We start from the raw sequence: 23,295 nt of genomic DNA on the forward strand, positions 1-23,295 counted from the left end.
CACCTCCAAATTATGCATGAACTATTTGGGGAAGAAGCCGGCAGCTGGTATTCATCTGTAATGGAGTGACCAGCCCAGTCACCAGATCTCAACCCTATTGAGCTGTTGTTGGAGCAGCTTGACCGTATGGTACGCAAAACGTGCCCATAAAGCCAATCCAACTTGTGGGGGGGGGGGAAGCATGGGGGGAAATATCTCCAGATTACCTCCGCAAATTAACCGCTAGAATGCCAAAGGTCTGCAAAGCTGGAATTGCTGCAAAAGAGCATTCTGTGCCGAAAGCAAAGTGTGAAGGAGAAAATTATTATTTCAAGTAAAAATCATATTTCTAACCTCGTCAATGTCTGGACGATATTCTCTATTCATTATGCAACTCGTGATAAATACAAGTAGCATTTTTCATAGAAAAGACAAAATTGCCTGGGTGACCCCAAACTTTTGAACTGTAGTGTATAATATAGACTACATCATTATTGGGGTTGAAATTGTTCCACTAGAGAAGCATGGTAAACAACCGACTGACATAGAAGCTTAATGGTTCCATTACTATTCCTGCAGTTACCTACCCAGTGTGTTCTGCGGAGAGTCAGGATACACCTCATCATACACATCCTGATGTTTTCTCTCATTGACCACAACCGTTGTGATACCAGGACTTGCTGTAAAGAAAAAAAAGTGTACCGTATATGCCGGCGTATAAGACGACTGGGCGTATAAGACGACCCCCAACTTCTGCACTAAAAATATAGAATTTGGGATATACTCACTGTATAAGACTACCCCGCTCCCAAATGAAAAGAAGTCTGCTTTGATTGCAACATGTTAATTTTAATTCCGCGAGAGCCGTACAATATGTTTTTAAAGGGCCATTGACAGATCAATCGCTCCAATGTTCACTTAGTACAGCAAGGAATGCTCCTCCCTGCTGTATAAAGCCACAACTGGACTGAAACAATGGTACTACACTCTGCTACAAACAGACACACACAACTCTGCTACAAACAAACACACACACACAACTCTGCTACAAACAGACACACACACAACTCTGCTACAAACAGACACACACACACAACTCTGCTACAAACAGACAAACACACACAACTCTGCTACAAACAGACAAACACACACAACTCTGCTACATACAGACAAACACACACAACTCTGCTACATACAGACAAACACATACAACTCTGCTACATACAGACAAACACATACAACTCTGCTACATACAGACAAACACATACAACTCTGCTACATACAGACAAACACACACAACTTTGCTACATACAGACAAACACATACAACTCTGCTACATACAGACAAACACATACAACTCTGCTACATACAGACAAACACATACAACTCTGCTACATACAGACAAATACACACAACTCTGCTGCTCTGTGGGGCCTGCACCCGCGGCTCGGCGGGTACAGCACCCGCGGCATCGGTGGGGGGGGGGGATTGGCAGGGCATACATCTGGGGGGTTAGAAGCAGCTCACCGGGGCCCATAATGGGGAGGCGGGGAGGGCATTTACCCGATTAGGTCACGGTGGAGAGGGGGCCCACACAGCGCCGGACAGAAGCTCGCCTCCTTCATCTGTGGGACTGAGAAGGCGGTAGCTCCGCCCACAGATGAAATTCAAAACAGGATGTCTGCGCGCCTTAAAGTGACGGCGCCGCAGACTGCTGCCGAGGACTGCGGTCCCCGGAACTCGGCCGGGGGCAGCAGAACTATAAAGGCGAGTGGGCCCCGGCCAAGGGACAGGAGAACTGACGAGGCCGAGTGGGCCCCCCCGGCTCTCCAGGGCCCCGGCATTTGCCCATAGACAGGTAGGAGCCCTGTCTGCGAGCCAGATACGGCCATCAAAAGAGCCATATCTGGCTCGCGAGCCATAGGTTCCCGACCCCTGCTGTATGATATATACCGTATTTTTCGCTTTATAAGACGCACCTGATTATAAGACGCACCCCCAAATTTGGTGAAGGAAAAGAGAATTTTTTTTTTTCATGTTAAATGGGGTCCATCTTATAATGCCAGTGTCCCTCTAACAAATCATATAGGGTATATGTCCCTCATAGCCCCCCATCCTAAAATTAGCCCCCTTAATCTGGATATGGCCCCCTTATATTGAATATAGCCCCCTTGTGATGGCACACGTTCCCCTGTGCTGCCTATGGTCCCCTATGGATTGCACACGTTCCCGTGTTAGATAACGCCCCCATGCTGCTGCCCATGGCCCCTATAGATCGCACAAGTCCCCCTGTGTTAGATATCGCCCCCATAGTGCTGCCCATGGCTCCTATATAGATCGCACAAGTCCCCCTGTGTTATATATTGCCCCCATAGTGCTGCCCATGGTCCCTATAGATCGCACAAGTCCCCCTGTGTTAGATATCGCCCCCATAGTGCTGCCCATGGCCCCTATATAGATCGCACAAGTCCCCCTGTGTTAGATATCTCCCCCATAGTGCTGCCCATGGTCCCTATAGATCGCACAAGTCCCCCTGTGTTAGATATCGCCCCCATAGTGCTGCCCATGGCCCCTATATAGATCGCACAACTCCCCCTGTGTTAGATATCTCCCCCATAGTGCTGCCCATGGTCCCTATAGATCGCACAAGTCCCCCTGTGTTAGATATCGCCCCCATAGTGCTGCCCATGGCCCCTATATAGATCGCACAACTCCCCCTGTGTTAGATATCTCCCCCATAGTGCTGCCCATGGCCCCTATATAGATCGCACAAGTCCCCCTGTGTCAGATATCGCCCCCATAGTGCTGCCCATGGCCCCTATAGATCGCACAAGTCCCCCTGTGTCAGATATGGCCCCTAGGCTGCTGCCCAAAGTAAAATAAAAAGAGAATTTTGTTACTTACCGTAAATTCTTTTTCTTATAGTTCCGACATGGGAGACCCAGACCATGGGTGTATAGCTTCTGCCTCCGGAGGACACACAAAGTACTACACTCAAACGTGTAGCTCCTCCCTCCTAGCATATACACCCCCTGGTAGCCAGTCCTAGCCAGTTTAGTGCAAAAGCTGAAGGAGGACATCCACCCATAAGTAGAGATAGAGTAAAACTCGGAAAGACCGGAACTCTGTCTACTAACAACAGCCGGTGAAACACACGGAACAAAAAACTGCCAACAGGCAACAGGGAGGGTGCTGGGTCTCCCATGTCGGAACTATAAGAAAAAGAATTTACGGTAAGTAACAAAATTCTCTTTTTCTTCATCGTTCCTTATGGGAGACCCAGACCATGGGACGTTCTAAAGCAGTCCATGGGTGGGAATAAACAGAAAAACTGAGAAGTAGGCGAAACCTAACTTCACAAATGGGCGACAGCCGCCTGAAGGAAGCGTCTGCCCAAGCTCGCATCTGCCGAAGCAAGAGCATGCACGTGGTAGTGCTACGAAAAGGTATACAGACTAGTCCAAGTGGCAGTCTGACAGACCTGCTGAGCCGTAGCCTGTGCCTGAAAACCTAAGAGGCACCGACAGCTCTGGTCAAGTGTGCCTTGATCCCCGGCGGGAGAGGCACTTGAGTACACTGGTAGGTATTGGGAAAAAGACCGACCTAAACCAACGAGCCAGGGTCGGCTTAAATGCCGAAAGGCCCTTACGCTGACCAGCGGTCAGCACAAAAGAAAGGTGCACCGCCTAAGAACAGCGGTGCGAGACACATAGATCCGGAGCGCCCGCACCAGATCCAGAGTATGCAACGCCCTTTCAAAGCGATGAACAGGAGCGGGACAAAAGGAAGGCAGGGAAAATTCCCCGGTTAAGGTGGCAGCAACCACCTTAGGGAGAAAGTCCGGAGTCGGACGGAGAACCACCTTGTCTTGATGAAGGGAGGACTCCGAAGAGAGTGCAGCCAAAACAGAGACTCCCTTGAGGGAAGTCATGGCCACTAGAAAGACCACTTTCTGTGAAAGACTAAACAAAGAAACCTCCCTAAGAGGCTCAAAGTGGGGTTTCCGGAAGCTGTGGGGACCGAATTAAGGTCCCAGGGCTCCAAGAACCGCCGGTAAGGCGGAATGATGTGAGATGCGCCCTGCATGAAGGAGCGCACCTGGGCCAGCCGGGCGATACGCCGCTGGCACAACACTGACAGAGCCGAGACCTGTCCCTTAAGGGAATTAAGGGATAGTCCTAGCTGCAGGCCGGACTGTAGAAGGGACAGGAGGGTCGGCAAGGCCAAAAGGCCAAAGGATACTTCCGAGCTCGAGTCATAGTGGAGATGACTTCAGGAGGGATACCAGAAGTCGTCAAGATCCATGACTCAAACGCCACGCCGTCAAACTGAGAGCCGTAGGTTCTGGCGGAAGGACGGACCTCGTGAGAGAAGGTCTGGACAGTCCGGGAGATGCTATGGCACCTCTACGGACAGACGGAGCAGGTCAGGGTACCAAGCTTGCCTGGGTCAGTCTGGAGTAATGAGAATGACCCGACGGCCCTCCTTTCTGATCTTGCGCAGGACTCTGGGCAAGAACTAGAGGGTGAAACACGTAAGACAGACGAAGCTGGGACCAAACTCGAACCAGTGCGTCTGCCGCAAACACCTGAGGATCGTGGAGCCACGGTTTGACGGCAGAACAATCTGCCTCCCAGTTTTCCACGTCTGGGATGTGGGCTGCGGATATGGTGGACTAGGAGTCCTCCGTCCACTGAAGAATGCGATGAACCTCCAACATTGCCAGGCGGCTGAGTGCCCCGCCCTGGAGGTTGATGTAGGTAACGCTGTAGCGTTGTCTGACTGGACTCGAATGTGTCTGGCCGCCAACCGATGGTGAAAAGCTTAGAGAGCTAGAAACACAGCTCTGATTTCCAGCACATTGATCCAGAGGGCTGATTCGGACAGAGTCCAAGTGCCCTGCGCTCCATGGTGGAGATATACTGCTCCCCAGCCGGATAGACTAGCATCTTGGTGAGGATCACCCGGGACGGAGCCAAAAAGGAGCGTCCCTGAGACAGAGGGGACGATGCCACCATTGAAATGAGCCCCTGGTCTGTGGCAAAGCCACCGACCCGAGGAAGGAGGAAGTCCGCTTGTTCCGACAGCGGAAAACATCCAGCCGTAGAGGACGCAGATGGAACTGGGCAAGGGAATTGCTCCCATTGACACCACCATCTGATCCAGCACCTGTATTAGGTGCCTGATGGAACGACGTCGACCGCCAGCGGAGGAACTGCTGTGTGACTAAGGGCAGATTCACAAGTGCCGACAGAGTCTCGAATTGCGTCCCTGGGTCTGTGAACTTCTGGGTCGAAGTCAGAGTGGACTTGGACAGAATGACAAACCACCCGAATTGTTTAGAGTGGCGAGAGTGAGCGAGGCACTCCGCTAACAGTCTGCACTGGATGAAACCCAGAGCAGAAGGCTGTCCTGGACAAAAAGATCACTGCCAACCCCTAGAGGTGCAGGACCGCAATCACAGCTGCCCCGACCTTGAGAATACTCGAGGGGCCGTGGCTAATCCAAAGGGAAGAGCCACGAATTGGACCACTCTGATTGCAAAACGTAGCCAACGCTGGTGTGAAACTGCGATTGGCATATGCAGATAGTCATCTCTGATGTCGATGGATGCTAGGGAATCTCCTTGGGTCAATGATTGATCGCAGAGACTCTATGCGAAACTGCCGCACCTGAACATGCTTGAGAAGCTTGAGATCCAGGTCGGAAGGCACCGCCCTCCTCGGGTACTAGGAATAGATTTAAGCAGAAATCTCAGAACCGTTCCCAGACGGGAACCGGTACAATTACCCCAGTGGCCTGCAAGAATGCCACAGCCTGTGAGAAGGCGGCGGCCTTGGAGCAGAGGGGAGTTGACAGAAAAAAATCTGTTTGGCGGGCTGGATAGAATTCCATCCTGTAGCCGTGGGAGATGGTATCTCGCACCCACTGATCGGAGACGTGTTAAAATCATACGTCGCCAAGTGGGAGAGCCTGCCACCGACCAAGGACGTTGCTGGCGTGGCCAGATAGTCAGGAGGAGGCTGACTTAGTGGCAGCATGTCCTGCGGTCTTCTCGCGCGCCATTTGGGTTTACGATCCTTGGCTGAGCCAGTGGGCAAGGCCGAGGGGCTTAGAGAACGATCAGATGGAGGAACAAAAAGAACGAAACCTCGACTGATTCCTGCCCTGGACAGGTTTCCTGGTTTAGGTTTGTGGCATGGAAGAAACTCTTCCCGCCAAGAGCTTCCTTAATAATTTCATCCAGTTGTTCCCGAACAGTCTGGTCCCAGCAAAAGGGAGCCCAGCAAGGAACTTCTTTAGAAGCATCCGCCGTCCACTTCCGAAGCCACAGGAGCCTGCGGATAGCGAGAAAATTAGCAGAGGCCACCGCAGTGCGGTGAGAGTCTCCAGCATGGCAGACATGGCATAGGATGAAAAGACTGAAGTCTGGAAGTTAAGGCAACCATTTCGGGCAAAAAGTCCCTATGAGGGAATGCATCTCCTCTAGAGAAGCAGAGATGGCTTTGAAAGCCGCACTGCTGCAAATGGGGAGAACGAGGCCCTGCCGCCTCCATACAGATTTGGCCAGAAGGACAAACTGGCGGACAGCAAAACCGTAAGTGAAGAGCCATCAGCCACTGATACAACGTCCGGGCTGAGAGTCTAAACACCGGAGGGACCACCTTTGGTGAATGAGCCCACTCCTTGACCACCGCTGGTGGAAGGGGAAAACTGTCATCAGAACCACGCTTTGGGAAGCGTTTGCCAGAGCAGACCCTGGGCTTGGTCACAGTGGCCTGAAAACTGGAGTGGTTAAGGAACACACTCCTTATTCTCTTAGGCAAGGTAAACTGGTGGCCTGTTGCCAGAGAAGTTTGCTCCTCTGATACTGGCGGATTGAGGTCCAGTACAGAATTAATGTACAGAATTAATGTACAGTGGGATCCTTAGAGAGGTGCCGTCGGCCACTGATACAACTATCTGGGCTGAAATACTAGACACCGGAGGGACCACCCTTGGTGAATGAGCCCACTCCTTGACCACCTCTGGTGGAAGGAGGAAACAGTCATCAGAACCACGCATTGGGAGCGTCTGTCAGGACAGGCTCTGGGCTTGGTCACAGTGGGCTGAAAACTGGAGTGGTTAAGGAACACACTCCTTGTTCTCTTAAGGTATACTGATGCCTTTCTGCCAGAGAGGGATACTCCCCTGATTCAGGCGGATTGAGGTCCAGTACAAATATAATGGACGCAATCAAATCATTAGCATCTGCGTCACTTTCGGACAGATCAATGGTACATTAAGTAGCGTCCGAGCCCCCAGTAAAGACATCCTCCTCGTCCAGTGAGTCAGCTCGTGAATCAGAGCTGCGGGACGGGGAAGGACAGGGGACCCTGCGTCTCCATTTTAGGAGGACGGGGTCTGAAAACCAGCTGAAGAGACCTCTAAGAGCTTGCTGAGCGAGCCGTAGCAGCAGAAGCGCCCTGAGAAGGGGGCTAATGCATGCTCAGCACCCCCGGAGCAGCTGGAGGACCACTGACGAGCCTCCAGGCTGAGGGACCACTGTGTTTATGTGCTCAGTACAGGCAGTACGAGTCTACATGCAGCATATTAAGAACAGCCTTGCAGCCTTGCTCTGATGTGAGACATGCTGCAGAGGTGGGGGCTCTGTGAGGGAATGCATCTCCAGAATGACCCCAGCAGAGTATATAAACAGAGAATATAAGCAGCTGCACAACTGGAGGTTGTGGCTGCAAGACCGTTTAACATACATTTCTGTGCCCTCCAGTCCCCCAGCCCTGGCCCCCACTTGTCACAATGAGGTATCTCTGTGCCTATGCAGACACTGAGAACGCTGAGAAAATGGCGACCGGAGCGCAGGCGAGGGGGCGGGGCCTACTGAGAGCGGGCAAATGAGGTATACAGGGGAGGGAATCCTTCCTCAGTGAGGAGTGTCCGTTCCCTGTGCTGAACAGCCGCTGGGCGGAGCCACACTGTCCCTCTGCATGACTGACATGCAGAGGGAGTGAAACCGAAACTAGGCCTCAGGCAAAGCCGGGGCCTAGATTTAAACATGCGGCCAGCGTGCAGGCACCATCGGCGCGGTTCTCCAGTGAAAACTGGAGAACCGGCCGGAAATGTTACCCCAGACATATAACACACTCCCCCCAATAAATAAAGTACAAGGGACCCTGGAAAGACCACTTTCAGTGGTAAAAACGTCTCATACTTAGCTTTTGAGACGCAGGTGCCAGGTCCCTGGGGGGGGTTAAATGCTCCGTCCGACAGGATCCTGAACAGGGCTGCGGATGGAGACCGGTCTCCTGCAAAGCAGTGAGAACCGAGTTGGCTCCCACTTCAGCCAGAGCCCCAAGGGATGGTGAAGGAGAGCGGCATGTGAAGGCTCCAGCCTTGTAAAGTCAACCTTAACAGCACCGCCGACACAGTGGGGTGAGAAGGGACATGCCGGGAGTCCAGATTGGACCCGCTTTTCTTCCAAATCTTTGAAATCCAAAAAATCAAAAATCAAAAATCAGAGAATGCATGTGTGTGTGTGACCTCCTGAACACAAAGCATTGAACTGGCTAGGACTGGCTACCAGGGGGTGTATATGCTAGGAGGGAGGAGCTACACGTTTGAGTGTAGTACTTTGTGTGTCCTCCGGAGGCAGAAGCTATACACCCATGGTCTGGGTCTCCCATAAGGTACGATGAAGAAAACCCTCTTTCCTTATCTCCTGCAGCGCTGAGCTCCCTCCTGTCTGGCTCCGTGCTTCTGTTCTTCCACTTCCTGGTTCTCAGTGCGGTCATGTGATCGGCACAGCAGGCTGAGCTCTCTGCCTGCCTGATCACAGTGGAAGCAGGGACACGGGGAGAAACGCTGCAGGGGTAAGTAAAGCTTTTTTATTTTAGAATGAGCAGCAGCCTGGGGGCCAAATCTAACACGGGGGGGGGGCATGTGCGATCACACTGGGACGCAGGCTCATATAATATGCACCGCTGCCCCAGCCCCTCACTGCGTGCGATTTCAGCACCATTGGAGATGGACAGCGGCTGTGCATATTATATGAGCGGGTGCAGGAGATCAAAGGCTGCAGCCCGCAGCGTTCCCCTGTGCTCCAGAGCTGCTGCCCCCACCTCCCCTGGACGCTGCAGTGTATATATATATATATATACACCCCCCCCCCCGTATATCCGGCGTATAAGACGACCCCCCACTGTAGCCATTATTTTAAGGGGGTAAAAAGTCGTCTTATACACCAGTATATACGGTATTTGCAAAACAGACATGGATGGTTGAGATGGGGAGGGGACACCTTTCCATAATCTAGTGGCCAGGGGGTGGCCATGATTATGGAAACAGCCAGGTATGGCTGCGATATGTTGTTTCTATAACCTCCATAGACGTGAACATTAACTGGGAATGATTCTACAATCCTGATCACTTCTGAACCCGCCGCACGTTTTGTTTTATTTAAAAAAGGGTTATTTTTATTTTAGTTGGATCCTACCTACCTATGACTTGTAGTTTTTTTTATCCCGGATAGAGGCATATTAGGATAGGGTCCTGACAAAGAGCGATACGCCTTGTTGTTCAGGCTGTGGGTCTCACATGGATTGGCCAATTGATAAGCCAAGTATCTCATTTTTAAACATAGTACCAAAAAGCAGTAATGCAGTATCAAAATTCCTATATTCAATATTTGCATGTTTTAGCTTCTCAGAGTGTAGCTGTATATATTTTCTAATTTGGAAATTGTATGGAGGCATGAAAAGGCTACAAAATTGCAACCAAAACTCACTATTCAAGGGCTCTACATAAACTTCATCCCGATCCTCGTTGTCTTCTGCCTCGATCCTTATTAAAATATCAGGATGATCTAAAGAAAAGAAACACAACCCTCTAAATAGCACAATATCATTGTGTTAATTTATAATACAGAATATGTGTATACAGTGCTGGCCAAAAGTATTGGCACCCCTACAATTCTGTCAGATAATACTCTGTTTCTTCTTGAAAATGATTGCAATCACAAATTCTTAGTTATTATTATCTTCATTTATTTTGCTTGCAGTGAAAAAACACAAAAGAGAATGAAACAAAAATCAAATCATTGATCATTTCAAGCAAAACTCAAAAAATGGACCAGACAAAAGTATTGGCACCCTTAGCCTAATACTTGGTTGCACAACCTTTAGGCAAAATAACTGCGAACAACCGCTTCCGGTAACCATCAATGAGTTCTTACAATGATCTGCTGGAATTTTAGACCATTCTTCTTTGGCAAACTGCTCCAGGTCCCTGAGATGTGAAGGTGCCTTCTCCAAACTGCCATTGTGAGATCTCTCCACAGGTGTTCTATGGGGTTCAGGTCTGGACTCATTTCTGGTCACTCTAGTAATCTCCAGTGCTTTCTCTCAAACCATTTTCTAGTGCTTTTTGAAGTGTGTTTTGGGTCATTGTCCTGCTGGAAGACCCATGACCTCTGAGGGAGACCCAGCTTTCTCACACTGGGCCCTACATTATGCTGCAAAATGTGTTGGTAGTCTTCAGACTTCATAATGCCATGCACACGGTCAAGCAGTCCAGTGCCAGAGGCAGCAAAGCAACCCCAAAACATCAGGGAACCTCCACCATGTTTGACTGTAGGGACCGTGTTCTTTTCTTTGAATGCCTCTTTTTTTTCCCTGTAAACTCTATCTTGATGGCTTTTCCCAAAAAGCTCTACTTTTGTCTCATCTGACCAGAGAACATTCTTCCAAAACGTTTTAGGCTTTCTCAGGTAAGTTTTGGCAAACTCCAGCCTGGCTTTTTTATGTCTCGGGGTAAGAAGTGGGGTCTTCCTGGGTATCCTACCATACAGTCCCTTTTCATTCAGACGCCGACAGATAGCACGGGTTGACACTGTTGTACCCTCGGACTGCAGGGCAGCTTGAACTTGTTTGGATGTTAGTCGAGGTTCTTTATCCACCATCCGCACAATCTTGTGTTGAAATCTCTCGTCAATTTTTCTTTTCCTTCCACATCTAGGGAGGTTAGCCACAGTGCCATGGGCTTTACACTTCTTGATGACACTGCGCACCGTAGACACAGGAACTTTCAGGTCTTTGGAGATGGACTTGTAGCCTTGAGATTGCTCATGCTTCCTCACAATTTGGATTCTCAAGTCCTCAGACAGTTCTTTGGTCTTTCTTTTCTCCATGCTCAATGTGGTACACACAAGGACACAGGACAGAGGTTGAGTCAACTTTAATCCATGTCACCTGGCCGCAAGTGTGATTTAGTTATTGCCAGCACCTGTTAGGTGCCACAGGTAAGTTACAGGTGCTGTTAATTACACAAATTACAGAAGCATCACATGATTTTTCAAACAGTGCCAATACTTTTGTCCACCCCCTTTTTTATGTTTGGTGTGGAATTATATCCAATTTGGCTTTATGACAATTTTTTTTATTTTCTTTCATTGAAGACAAATTAAATGAAGATAATAATACCAAAGAATTTGTGATTGCAATCATTATCAGGAAGAAACTGAGTATTCTCTGACAGAATTGCAGGGGTGCCAATACTTTTGGCTAGCACTGTATATATATATCTATATATATATATATATATATATATATATATATATATATACAGTTAGGTCCAGAAATATTTGGACAGTGACACAATTTTCGCGAGTTGGGCTCTGCATGCCACCACATTGGATTTGAAATGAAACCTCTACAACAGAATTCAAGTGCAGATTGTAACGTTTAATTTGAAGGTTTGAACAAAAACATCTGATAGAAATTGTAGGAATTGTACACATTTCTTTACAAACACTCCACATTTTAGGAGGTCAAAAGTAATTGGACAAATAAACCAAACCCAAACAAAATATTTGTATTTTCAATATTTTGTTGTGAATCCTTTGGAGGCAATCACTGCCTTAAGTCTGGAACCCATGGACATCACCAAACGCTGGGTTTCCTCCTTCTTAATGCTTTGCCAGGCCTTTACAGCCGCAGCCTTCAGGTCTTGCTTGTTTGTGGGTCTTTCCGTCTTAAGTCTGGATTTGAGCAAGTGAAATGCATGCTCAATTGGGTTAAGATCTGGTGATTGACTTGGCCATTGCAGAATGTTCCACTTTTTTGCACTCATGAAGTCCTGGGTAGCTTTGGCTGTATGCTTGGGGTCATTGTCCATCTGTACTATGAAGTGCCGTCCGATCAACTTTGCGGCATTTGGCTGAATCTGGGCTGAAAGTATATCCCGGTACACTTCAGAATTCATCCGGCTGCTCTTGTCTGCTGTTATGTCATCAATAAACACAAGTGACCCAGTGCCATTGAAAGCCATGCATGCCCATGCCATCACGTTGCCTCCACCATGTTTTACAGAGGATGTGGTGTGCCTTGGATCATGTGCCGTTCCCTTTCTTCTCCAAACTTTTTTCTTCCCATCATTCTGGTACAGGTTGATCTTGGTCTCATCTGTCCATAGAATACTTTTCCAGAACTGAGCTGGCTTCATGAGGTGTTTTTCAGCAAATTTAACTCTGGCCTGTCTATTTTTGGAATTGATGAATGGTTTGATGCTAGATGTGAACCCTTTGTATTTACTTTCATGGAGTCTTCTCTTTACTGTTGACTTAGAGACAGATACACCTACTTCACTGAGAGTGTTCTGGACTTCAGTTGATGTTGTGAACGGGTTCTTCTTCACCAAAGAAAGTATGCGGCGATCATCCACCACTGTTGTCATCTGTGGACGCCCAGGCCTTTTTGAGTTCCCAAGCTCACCAGTCAATTCCTTTTTTCTCAGAATGTACCCGACTGTTGATTTTGCTACTCCAAGCATGTCTGCTATCTCTCTGATGGATTTTTTCTTTTTTTTCAGCCTCAGGATCTTCTGCTTCACCTCAATTGAGAGTTCCTTAGACCGCATGTTGTCTGGTCACAGCAACAGCTTCCAAATGCAAAACCACACACCTGTAATCAACCCCAGACCTTTTAACTACTTCATTGATTACAGGTTAATGAGGGAGACGCCTTCAGAGTTAATTGCAGCCCTTAGAGTCCCTTGTCCAATTACTTTTGGTCCCTTGAAAAAGAGGAGGCTATGCATTACAGAGCTATGATTCCTAAACCCTTTCTCCGATTTGGATGTGAAAACTGTCATATTGCAGCTGGGAGTGTGCACTTTCAGCCCATATTATATATATATAATTGTATTTCTGAACATGTTTTTGTAAACAGCTAAAATAACAAAACTTGTGTCACTGTCCAAATATTTCTGGACCTAACTGTATATATATAATCTAAATAACAAAAAAAATCCCAACGGATCAACAAGTATGTTCACCTACTCAGCCATTTGTTTCAGAGATGTTTCATATTCTAATAAAATAACACTACTGTAACACACATTGCACCCACAAGAGCTTTTATGACGTCCCAGTCTAAATACTCAGGCATTAATATGGAGTTGGTTCCCCTTTTACAGCTATAAGTTTTGCATTTTGTTAACCACGTATAATGGAGCTTAGGCCGTGTCAACACATCTGTACTTAAATTGTGTTATGCTGACGATATATACATAGCATATGTTATGCTATACGAGTAACTTGGTGTGAGAGTATTTCGCTATATGAGCAAAGCTTGCTGTAAATTTGTAACTCCGTTTATGAGCAAGCTTTGCCGTACGAGCAAATACTCACCGCACACACTTCCGGTTCCGTACATCCACCGCGCTCTGACCCGCTCTTGCAGTCCACACAAACACACATGCACACACACACGCACATATTATGCTCACCTTACCCTCTGTTCCCTCGCCGGCCTCCTGGTTCTTGTAGTCCGCAGGTACAGTATGTGCATCAGGTAACCATCGCGACGATGGAGGAACCTCCGCTGTCAGCACTTCTCAAAGGCAGCGAGCTGACCAATCAGAGGCAAGCGGCTCCTGCCTTTGACGTCAGTGTGTGGCCAATCAGAGGCATGAGCCGCTTGCCTCTGATTGGCCAGCGCGCTGCCTTTGAGTAGCAGCTGACAGCGGAAGTTCCTTCATCGTTGCGATGGTTACCCGATATACATGCTGTACCTACGGACTACAAGAACCAGGAGGCCGTCGAGGGAACAGAGGGTAAGTAGAGCATAATATGTGTGTGCGTGTTTGCAGTAGCACAATAGGGGACCAGGATGGGACATTGCACAAGTTGTGGAAGGAATTGTGTGAGGTTGCATTATTTCCTATGGGAAATCTTGCTTTGCTGAACGAGTAACTTGGTTTACAAGCACAGTCCCAGAACGGATTGTTCTCGGTAACAAAGGTTCCACTGTATATGTATTGGTTACATGTACAGGGTAGTCAAGATTATTTACAACTGGACCCCTGAAATGTTTTGTGTATGTTGTTCCCAAAACATGAATTTATCCCCTATCCAATGGATAGGGTACAACTAATTAGCTGCTGGAGGTGAAGCATGCAAACCAGGCTTTGCCGATCTCCACCTTGCACGGCTATTTCCATCAGTCCCAAAGACAATGAATGGAGCAAAGATCGAGTGTGTACCGCTGCTCCCCTCCACATGGGACTCCGCAGAGCTTGGGGGTCTCAGTGGATAGGCCTCCAGTGATCAGTAAGTTACCTCTTTTTCTAAAGCTATGTAATAAATTCATAATTTGGGAGTAACTTTATTATGATGCTGTCATGATGTGACTGCAGGATAGCGAGAGACAGGGGGCTGCTATACTGTCCCTAACGCTAGGGGATCATAGACTATATCTAACCCCCAGATTACCCCTAAAGGTGGAGACGCTGGGGTCCCATGCCACACTATTCTCCTGACCAGATATAATCTGTTACTCCCCCACCCCCACAGGGAAGGAAGGGGCAGGAATGCGATGAAAACACTGATTAAGACAGACAGGGGACAACAAAATTCAGACACACTGCAGACTCACAAGAATAAACAGTAAGAGACAAAGGAGAAAAGCAAGAGAAGTAAGGCAGCAACAAAAGGAAGATTTTTGTGTACTCACCGTAAAATCTTTTACTCTGAGCCTTCATTGGGGTTCACAGCACCATGGCAGCGGCCGCGGAAGGAGTACTGAGCAAAGGGGTGCAGCAAGCACCCGTGCTAGGCCAAAGCCGGGGACTAAATTAGTGCCGGACCTGCGATGCTACTGAGGTAAGGAGCATGCAGGCTGGAGACAGCGCGAAGCTGCAGCCGGCGCTGATGCAGGGAGACCCTCTCCAACAATGATCTGGACCTGCCATGGTCCTGTGTCCCCCAATAAGGCGAGAGAGAAAAGACAAGTGTTAATAGCAAAATCGCTCACAACGGTAATGCACAACAACCACCAGTGAGTCTGGATCATAACACCTCAGCAAACCAGTATAGAGAAGCTATAGCTGGCATTAATGGAATAGTCCAGCCAGCATATATAGGAGCGAAGTGAATGGGACTGGCTCCCCCACAGCATGTGATCAAAGAGACTAACAAGCAGACTAGCAGGGATTAACTCTTGCTAGCCTGTCTAGGTCAATGGGCCAACGCCTGCATCTCCAGAGAAGTCAGCAGTCAGAGTGCCAGAATCTGCAGTCTCCACAGGTCCTGACGCCGCTGTTACAGTTAGCGATACATGCAAAAATCTCCTTGTGACAGATGCTATCTCACCTCCAACTGGGATCTCTTTCCTTTCTCCAGAACTGCAGTCAATGCGAATACACGACTGGTCCTGCTTCTTAATGTTAAATAAGACATCCGGATTAGTGATGGCATACCCTGTGAGGATAAAGCATACATAAATCAAAGCTGTCAGATATCAGGTCATGCTGGGGATTGTAGTTCCCCTCCATAGACTGTGCTGGAATGTAATGACCTGCATTTGCACAGGGTGTGGAGGTGATTTTATGTTACTGCACCCGTGGGGAATTGTTAGTTTTAAAGTAATTTCACCATATTTACAAATAGAGCCGTATTAGAGGCCATAAATGCAATTTTGGAAAGACATGAAGGTCCCTTAACGATTTGTTAGACTACACTACATGTACACTACTAATTCACCAATGTGCTCAGATAAGCATGACGTGGCTGAAAGAAGGGAATTTTGTTTACTTACCATAAATTCCTTTTCTTCTAGCTCCAATTGGGAGACCCAGACAATTGGGTGTATAGCTATGCCTCCGGAGGCCACACAAAGTATTACACTAAAAGTGTAAAGCCCCTCCCCTTCAGCCTATACACCCCCCGTACTGCTACGGGCTCATCAGTTTTGGTGCAAAAGCCAGAAGGAGGAAAAAATTATAAACTGGTTTAAAGTAAATTCAATCCGAAGGAATATCGGAGAACTGAAACCATTTAACATGAACAACATGTGTATACAAAAAACAGGGGCGGGTGCTGGGTCTCCCAATTGGAGCTAGAAGAAAAGGAATTTACGGTAAGTAAACAAAATTCCCTTCTTCTTTGTCGCTCCTAATTGGGAGACCCAGACAATTGGGACGTCCAAAAGCAGTCCCTGGGTGGGTAAATAATACCTCATAATAGAGCCGTAACGGCTCCGTCCTACAGGTGGGCAACTGCCGCCTGAAGGACTCGCCTACCTAGGCTGGCATCTGCCGAAGCATAGGTATGCATCTGATAGTGTTTCGTGAAAGTGTGCAGGCTCGACCAGGTAGCTGCCTGACACATCTGCTGAGCCGTAGCCTGGTGTCGCAAGGCCCAGGACGCTCCCACGGCCCTGGTAGAATGGGCCTTCAGTCCTGAGGGAACCGGAAGCCCCGAGGAACGGTAAGCTTCGAGAATTGGTTCCTTGATCCACCGAGCCAGGGTTGATTTGGAAGCTTGTGTCCCTTTACGCTGGCCAGCGACAAGGACAAAGAGAGCATCGGAGCGGCGCAGGGGCGCCGTACGAGAAATGTAGAGTCTGAGTGCTCTCACCAGATCTAACAAGTGCAAATCCTTTTCACATTGGTGAACTGGATGAGGACAAAACGAGGGTAAGGAGATGTCCTGATTGAGATGAAAAGTGGGCAAGGCAAATGGCCAGGGAGAAAACGCCTGAGCAGAGCACCATGACAGGAATATTTTCCACGTCCTGTGGTAGATCTTGGCGGACGTTGGTTTCCTAGCCTGTCTCATAGTGGCAATGACCTCTTGAGATAATCCTGAAGACGCTAGGATCCAGGACTCAATGGCCACACAGTCAGGTTGAGGGCCGCAGAATTCAGATGGAAAAACGGCCCTTGAGACAGCAAATCTGGTCGGTCTGGCAGTGCCCACGGTTGGCCGACCGTGAGATGCCACAGATCCGGGTACCACAACCTCCTCGGCCAGTCTGGAGCGACGAGGATGGCGCGGCGGCAGTCGGCCCTTATCTTGCGTAACACTCTGGGCAACAGAGCCAGAGGAAGAAACACATAAGGAAGCTGAAACTGCGACCAATCCTGAACTAAGGCGTCTGCCGCCAGAGCTCTGTGATCTTGAGATCGAGCCATGAATGTTGGGACCTTGTTGTTGTGCCGTGACGCCATTAGGTCGACGTCCGGCATCCCCCAGCGGCAACAGATCTCCTGAAACACGTCCGGGTGAAGGGACCATTCCCCTGCGTCCATGCCCTGGCGACTGAGAAAGTCTGCTTCCCAGTTTTCTACGCCCGGGATGTGAACTGCGGATATGGTGGATGCTGTGGCTTCCACCCACAGCAGAATCCTCCGGACTTCATGGAAGGCTTGCCGACTGCGTGTCCCACCTTGGTGGTTGATGTAAGCCACCGCTGTGGAGTTGTCCGACTGAATTCGGATCTGCTTGCCTTCCAGCCACTGCTGGAACGCTTTTAGGGCAAGATACACTGCCCTGATCTCCAGAACATTGATCTGAAGTGAGGACTCTTGCTGAGTCCACGTACCCTGAGCCCTGTGGTGGAGAAAAACTGCTCCCCACCCTGACAGGCTCGCGTCCGTCGTGACCACCGCCCAGGATGGGGGTAGGAAGGATTTCCCTTTCGATAATGAGGTGGGAAGAAGCCACCACCGAAGGGAAGCTTTGGTTGCTTGAGAGAGGGAGACGTTCCTGTCTAGGGACGTCGGCCTCCTGTCCCACTTGCGTAGGATGTCCCATTGAAGAGGACGCAGGTGAAACTGCGCGAAAGGGACTGCTTCCATTGCTGCCACCATCTTCCCCAGGAAGTGCATGAGGTGCCTCAAGGGGTGTGACCGACCTTGAAGGAGAGATTGTACCCCTGTGTGTAGTGAACACTGTTTGTCCAGCGGAAGCTTCACTATCGCTGGAAGAGTATGAAACTCCATGCCAAGATATGTCAGTGATTGGACCGGTGTCAGATTTGACTTTGGAAAATTGATGATCCACCCGAAACTCTGGAGAATCTCCAGAGTAACGTTGAGGCTGTGTTGGCATGCCTCTTGAGAGGGTGCCTTGACCAGCAGATCGTCTAAGTAAGGTATCACTGAGTGACCCTGAGAGTGGAGGACCGCAACTACTGTAGCCATGACCTTGGTGAAAACCCTTGGGGCTGTCGCCAGGCCGAACGGCAGTGCCGCGAACTGAAGGTGTTCGTCTCCTATGGCGAAGCGCAAGAAGCGCTGATGCTCTGGAGCAATTGGTACGTGGAGATAAGCATCCTTGATATCGATCGATGCTAGGAAATCTCCTTGGGACATTGAGGCGATGACGGAGCGGAGGGATTCCATCCGGAACCGCCTGGTCCTTACGTGTTTGTTGAGCAGTTTTAGGTCCAAAACAGGACGGAAGGACCCGTCCTTCTTTGGAACCACAAACAGGTTGGAGTAGAAACCGTGACCCTGTTGCTGAAGAGGAACCGGGACCACCACTCCTTCTGCCTTCAGAATGCCCACCGCCTGCAGAAGAGCCTCGGCTCGCTCGGGAGGCGGAGATGTTCTGAAGAATCGAGTCGGAGGACGAGAGCTGAACTCTATCCTGTAACCGTGAGACAAAATGTCTCTCACCCAACGGTCTTTTACTTGTGGCAGCCAGGTGTCGCAAAAGCGGGAGAGCCTGCCACCGACCGAGGATGCGGTGTGAGGAGGCCGTAAGTCATGAGGAAGCCGCCTTGGTAGCGGCACCTCCGGCGGTCTTTTTAGGGCGTGATTTAGACCGCCATGCGTCGGCGTTCCTCTGATCCTTCTGAGGCCTTTTGGACGAGGAGAATTGTGACCTGCCCGCACCCCGAAAGGACCGAAACCTCGACTGTCCCCTCCTCTGTTGGGGTGTTTTTGGTTTGGCTTGGGGTAAGGATGTTTCCTTTCCCTTGGATTGTTTGATGATTTCATCCAATCTCTCACCAAACAAACGGTCGCCAGAAAATGGCAATCCAGTTAAGCACTTTTTGGAAGCCGAATCTGCCTTCCATTCCCGCAGCCACAAGGCCCTGCGTATTACCACCGAATTGGCGGCTGCAACCGCCGTACGGGTCGCAGAGTCCAGGACAGCATTAATAGCGTAGGACGCAAATGCCGACGTTTGAGAGGTTATGGACGCCACCTGCGGCGCAGACGTACGTGAGTGCGTCAATTTGCGCCTGACCAGCTGAGATAGCTTGGAGTGCCCATACGGCTGCGAATGCTGGAGCAAAAGACGCGCCGATAGCTTCATAGATGGATTTCAACCAGAGCTCCATCTGTCTGTCAGTGGCATCCTTGAGTGAAGCTCCATCTTCCACTGCAACTATGGATCTAGCCGCCAGTCTGGAGATTGGAGGATCCACCTTGGGACACTGAGTCCAGCCCTTGACCACGTCAGGGGGAAAGGGTAACGTGTATCCTTAAGGCGCTTGGAAAAACGCTTATCTGGATAAGCTCGGTGTTTCTGGACTGCCTCTCTGAAGTCAGAGTGGTCCAGAAACATACTCTTTGTACGCTTGGGAAACCTGAAACGGAATTTCTCCTGCTGAGAAGCTGACTCCTCCACTGGAGGAGCTGAGGGAGAAATATCCAACATTTCATTGATGGACGCAATAAGATCATTCACTATGGCGTCCCCATCAGGAGTATCAAGGTTGAGAGCGGCTTCAGGATCAGAATCCTGATCAGCTACCTCCGCTTCATCATACAGAGAGTCCTCTCGCTGAGACCCTGAACATTGTGATGATGTCGAGGGAATTTCATAGCGAGCTCGCTTAGTCGGTCTGGGACTGCGTTCCATGTCAGAGACCTCACCCTGGGATCCATGAGACACCCCGGGAAGACATTGCTGTTCCAACTGAGGGGAACCAGGGGACAATGATACCACAGTGCCCCTGGCTTGAGATGCCGGCCTGGACTGCAAGGCTTCTAATATCTTAGCCATAGTCTCAGAAAGTCTTTCAGTAAAAACTGCAAACTCCGTCCCTGTCACCTGGACAGTATTAACAGGTGGTTCTCCCTGGGCCACCCCCAGTAGAGGCTCCGGCTGAGAAAGTGCCACAGGGGCCGAGCATTGCACACAATGAGGGTCAGTGGAACCTGCCGGCAGTATAGCCGTACATGCTGCACAGGCAGCATAGTAAGTCTGTGCCATGGCACCCTTGCTATTTGTGGACGACATGCTGTTGTCTCCTCTGAGCAATACAGGAGGGTAAATAGCCACAAATCAACAGTGCACCCTACAGTGTAAAGTATAGACTATAATCATATAAACTATAAATACACTTCTGCACTAGTGGGGCCAGCACCACAGGTGCTGCTTACCGCCTGCGCAAAGCGTTTGTGTGGGCACCAGAATTCCTGCCTGGGTCTCTTTGAGCTTGTCTCTCCTCTCCAGCGTTAGCAGAGCTGAGAGGAATGGCTGCCAGCGTCCTGGGGAGAGGAGGGAGCCGTGGGCGTGACCCAGAAAAGTGCGGGAACTGGTGCCCCACTGTGCAGAGTGAGGGGGGTGGAGTATGCAAAGCATGCTCCAGCCCTCAGTGCTGCCGACCTGTACAGCGTCCCGCCCTTCCCCTGACTGGCAGGGCTGGGGGCGGGAAAAGAATGAGACTAGGCCGCAGAAGCCGGGGACTATAGTTATAAGCGCGGCCGCCGTATAAGCGCGGTCGGCGCGGAAGTCCCCGGCGCACTAACAGTCCCAGCCGCGCCGCAGGGATAACCATGGCAGCGGCGGTCAGCGCGGCAGTCCCCCTACACGAACACACTCAGCGATGCTGAAGTGTGTAATGGCACAAACGCAGTCAGCGCTGCTGTCCCCGGTGCACTAGCACACCCAGCAATGCTGGAGTGTTGCTGTGCGCGGTCCCCACGGGGACACAGAGTACCTCCAAGTAGCAGGGCCATGTCCCTGAACGATACTCGGCTCCTATCCAGCAAGGTCCTCAGGAGCTGTGGATGGAGCACGGTCTCCTGTGCCTGGAGACCGAAAGGATCCCACTTCACCCAGAGCCCTAATTGAGGGATGGGGAAGGAAAGCAGCATGTGGGCTCCAGCCTCCGTACCCGCAATGGATACCTCAACCTTAACAACACCGCCGACAAGAGTGGGGTGAGAAGGGAGCATGCTGGGGGCCCTGTTATGGGCCCTCTTTTCTTCCATCCGACATAGTCAGCAGCTGCTGCTGACTAAGCTGTGGAGCTATGCGTGGATGTCTGACCTCCTTCGCACAAAGCAAAAAAACTGATGAGCCCGTAGCAGTACGGGGGGTGTATAGGCTGAAGGGGAGGGGCTTTACACTTTTAGTGTAATACTTTGTGTGGCCTCCGGAGGCATAGCTATACACCCAATTGTCTGGGTCTCCCAATTAGGAGCGAAAAAGAAAATGAAATTCTAGATGAAAAGCTAAAAATTGTGCACAAAAACCATTCATGGTGGAGCCACAGTGGCTTGTAGTCGGGGACGTCTATGCATCCTAATCAGGTGGTGATGGCCCCTAAATGGTGGTGGTCCGGGGGCATTTCCCTCCTTTGGTCCCTGATAATCGTGCCCTGCACAGGAGCCTCACCTAATGTGACCAGGGCTTCATGTATGTCCCGCATGACGTTTTTGTAGACGTCTTTCTGCCATTGCTCCAGACGTGACCACTGCTCCTCCGTAAATGAGGCCGCGACATCATAGAATATAATAGGGGCCTGGGGAAAAAACACAAAGTGATACACGTGACAGCGTGGGGTTCCCGATACCCAGGACACAGTGTACACTATATACCTGACAGTGTGGGGTTCCCGATACCCAGGACACAGTGTACACTATATACCTGACAGTGTGGGGTTCCCGATACCCAGGACACAGTGTACACTATATACCTGACAGTGTGGGGTTCCCGATGCCCAGGACACAGTGTACACTATATACGTGACAGCGTGGGGTTCCCGATACCCAGGACACAATATACACTATATACCTGACAGTGTGGGGTTCCCGATACCCAGGACACAGTATACGCTATATACCTGACAGTGTGGGGTTCCCGATGCCCAGGACACAGTGTACACTATATACGTGACAGCGTGGGGTTCCCGATACCCAGGACACAATATACACTATATACCTGACAGTGTGGGGTTCCCGATACCCAGGACACAGTGTACGCTATATACCTGACAGCGTGGGGTTCCCGATACCCAGGACACAGTATACGCTATATACCTGACAGCGTGGAGTTCCCGATACCCAGGACACAGTATACACTATATACCTGACAGTGTGGGGTTCCCGATACCCAGGACACAGTGTACGCTATATACCTGACAGCGTGGGGTTCCCGATACCCAGGACACAGTATACGCTATATACCTGACAGCGTGGAGTTCCCGATACCCAGGACACAGTATACACTATATACCTGACAGTGTGGGGTTCCCGATACCCAGGACACAGTATACGCTATATACCTGACAGTGTGGAGTTCCCGATACCCAGGACACAGTATACACTATATACCTGACAGTGTGGGGTTCCCGATACCCAGGACACAGTATACACTATATACCTGACAGTGTGGGGTTCCCGATACCCAGGACACAGTATACACTATATACCTGACAGTGTGGGGTTCCCGATGCCCAGGACACAGTGTACACTATATACGTGACAGCGTGGGGTTCCCGATACCCAGGACACAATATACACTATATACCTGACAGTGTGGGGTTCCCGATACCCAGGACACAGTGTACGCTATATACCTGACAGCGTGGGGTTCCCGATACCCAGGACACAGTATACGCTATATACCTGACAGCGTGGAGTTCCCGATACCCAGGACACAGTATACACTATATACCTGACAGTGTGGGGTTCCCGATACCCAGGACACAGTGTACGCTATATACCTGACAGCGTGGGGTTCCCGATACCCAGGACACAGTATACGCTATATACCTGACAGCGTGGAGTTCCCGA

At 49.9% G+C, this 23,295-nt stretch overlaps 1 protein-coding gene across 3 annotated transcripts in view; it reads right to left on the minus strand.

Annotated features, from left to right (window-relative positions):
• LOC142256088 (zinc finger protein 10-like) overlaps window positions 1–23,295 on the minus strand; it is an 85,902-nt gene that overhangs the window by 50,541 nt on the left and 12,066 nt on the right. For all 3 annotated transcript variants that reach the window (XM_075327607.1, XM_075327606.1, XM_075327605.1), the window contains exons 3-6: window positions 21,896–22,022; window positions 15,626–15,733; window positions 9,764–9,841; window positions 567–659 (exon numbers count right to left, since the gene is read on the minus strand). In XM_075327607.1, coding sequence (XP_075183722.1) covers window positions 567–659; window positions 9,764–9,841; window positions 15,626–15,733; window positions 21,896–22,022 — 406 coding nt within the window. The remainder of the gene's footprint in view (window positions 1–566; window positions 660–9,763; window positions 9,842–15,625; window positions 15,734–21,895; window positions 22,023–23,295) is intronic.

The sequence above is a fragment of the Anomaloglossus baeobatrachus genome, chromosome 11 (genome assembly GCF_048569485.1).
Source record: "Anomaloglossus baeobatrachus isolate aAnoBae1 chromosome 11, aAnoBae1.hap1, whole genome shotgun sequence".
Lineage (NCBI taxonomy): Eukaryota > Metazoa > Chordata > Amphibia > Anura > Aromobatidae > Anomaloglossus > Anomaloglossus baeobatrachus.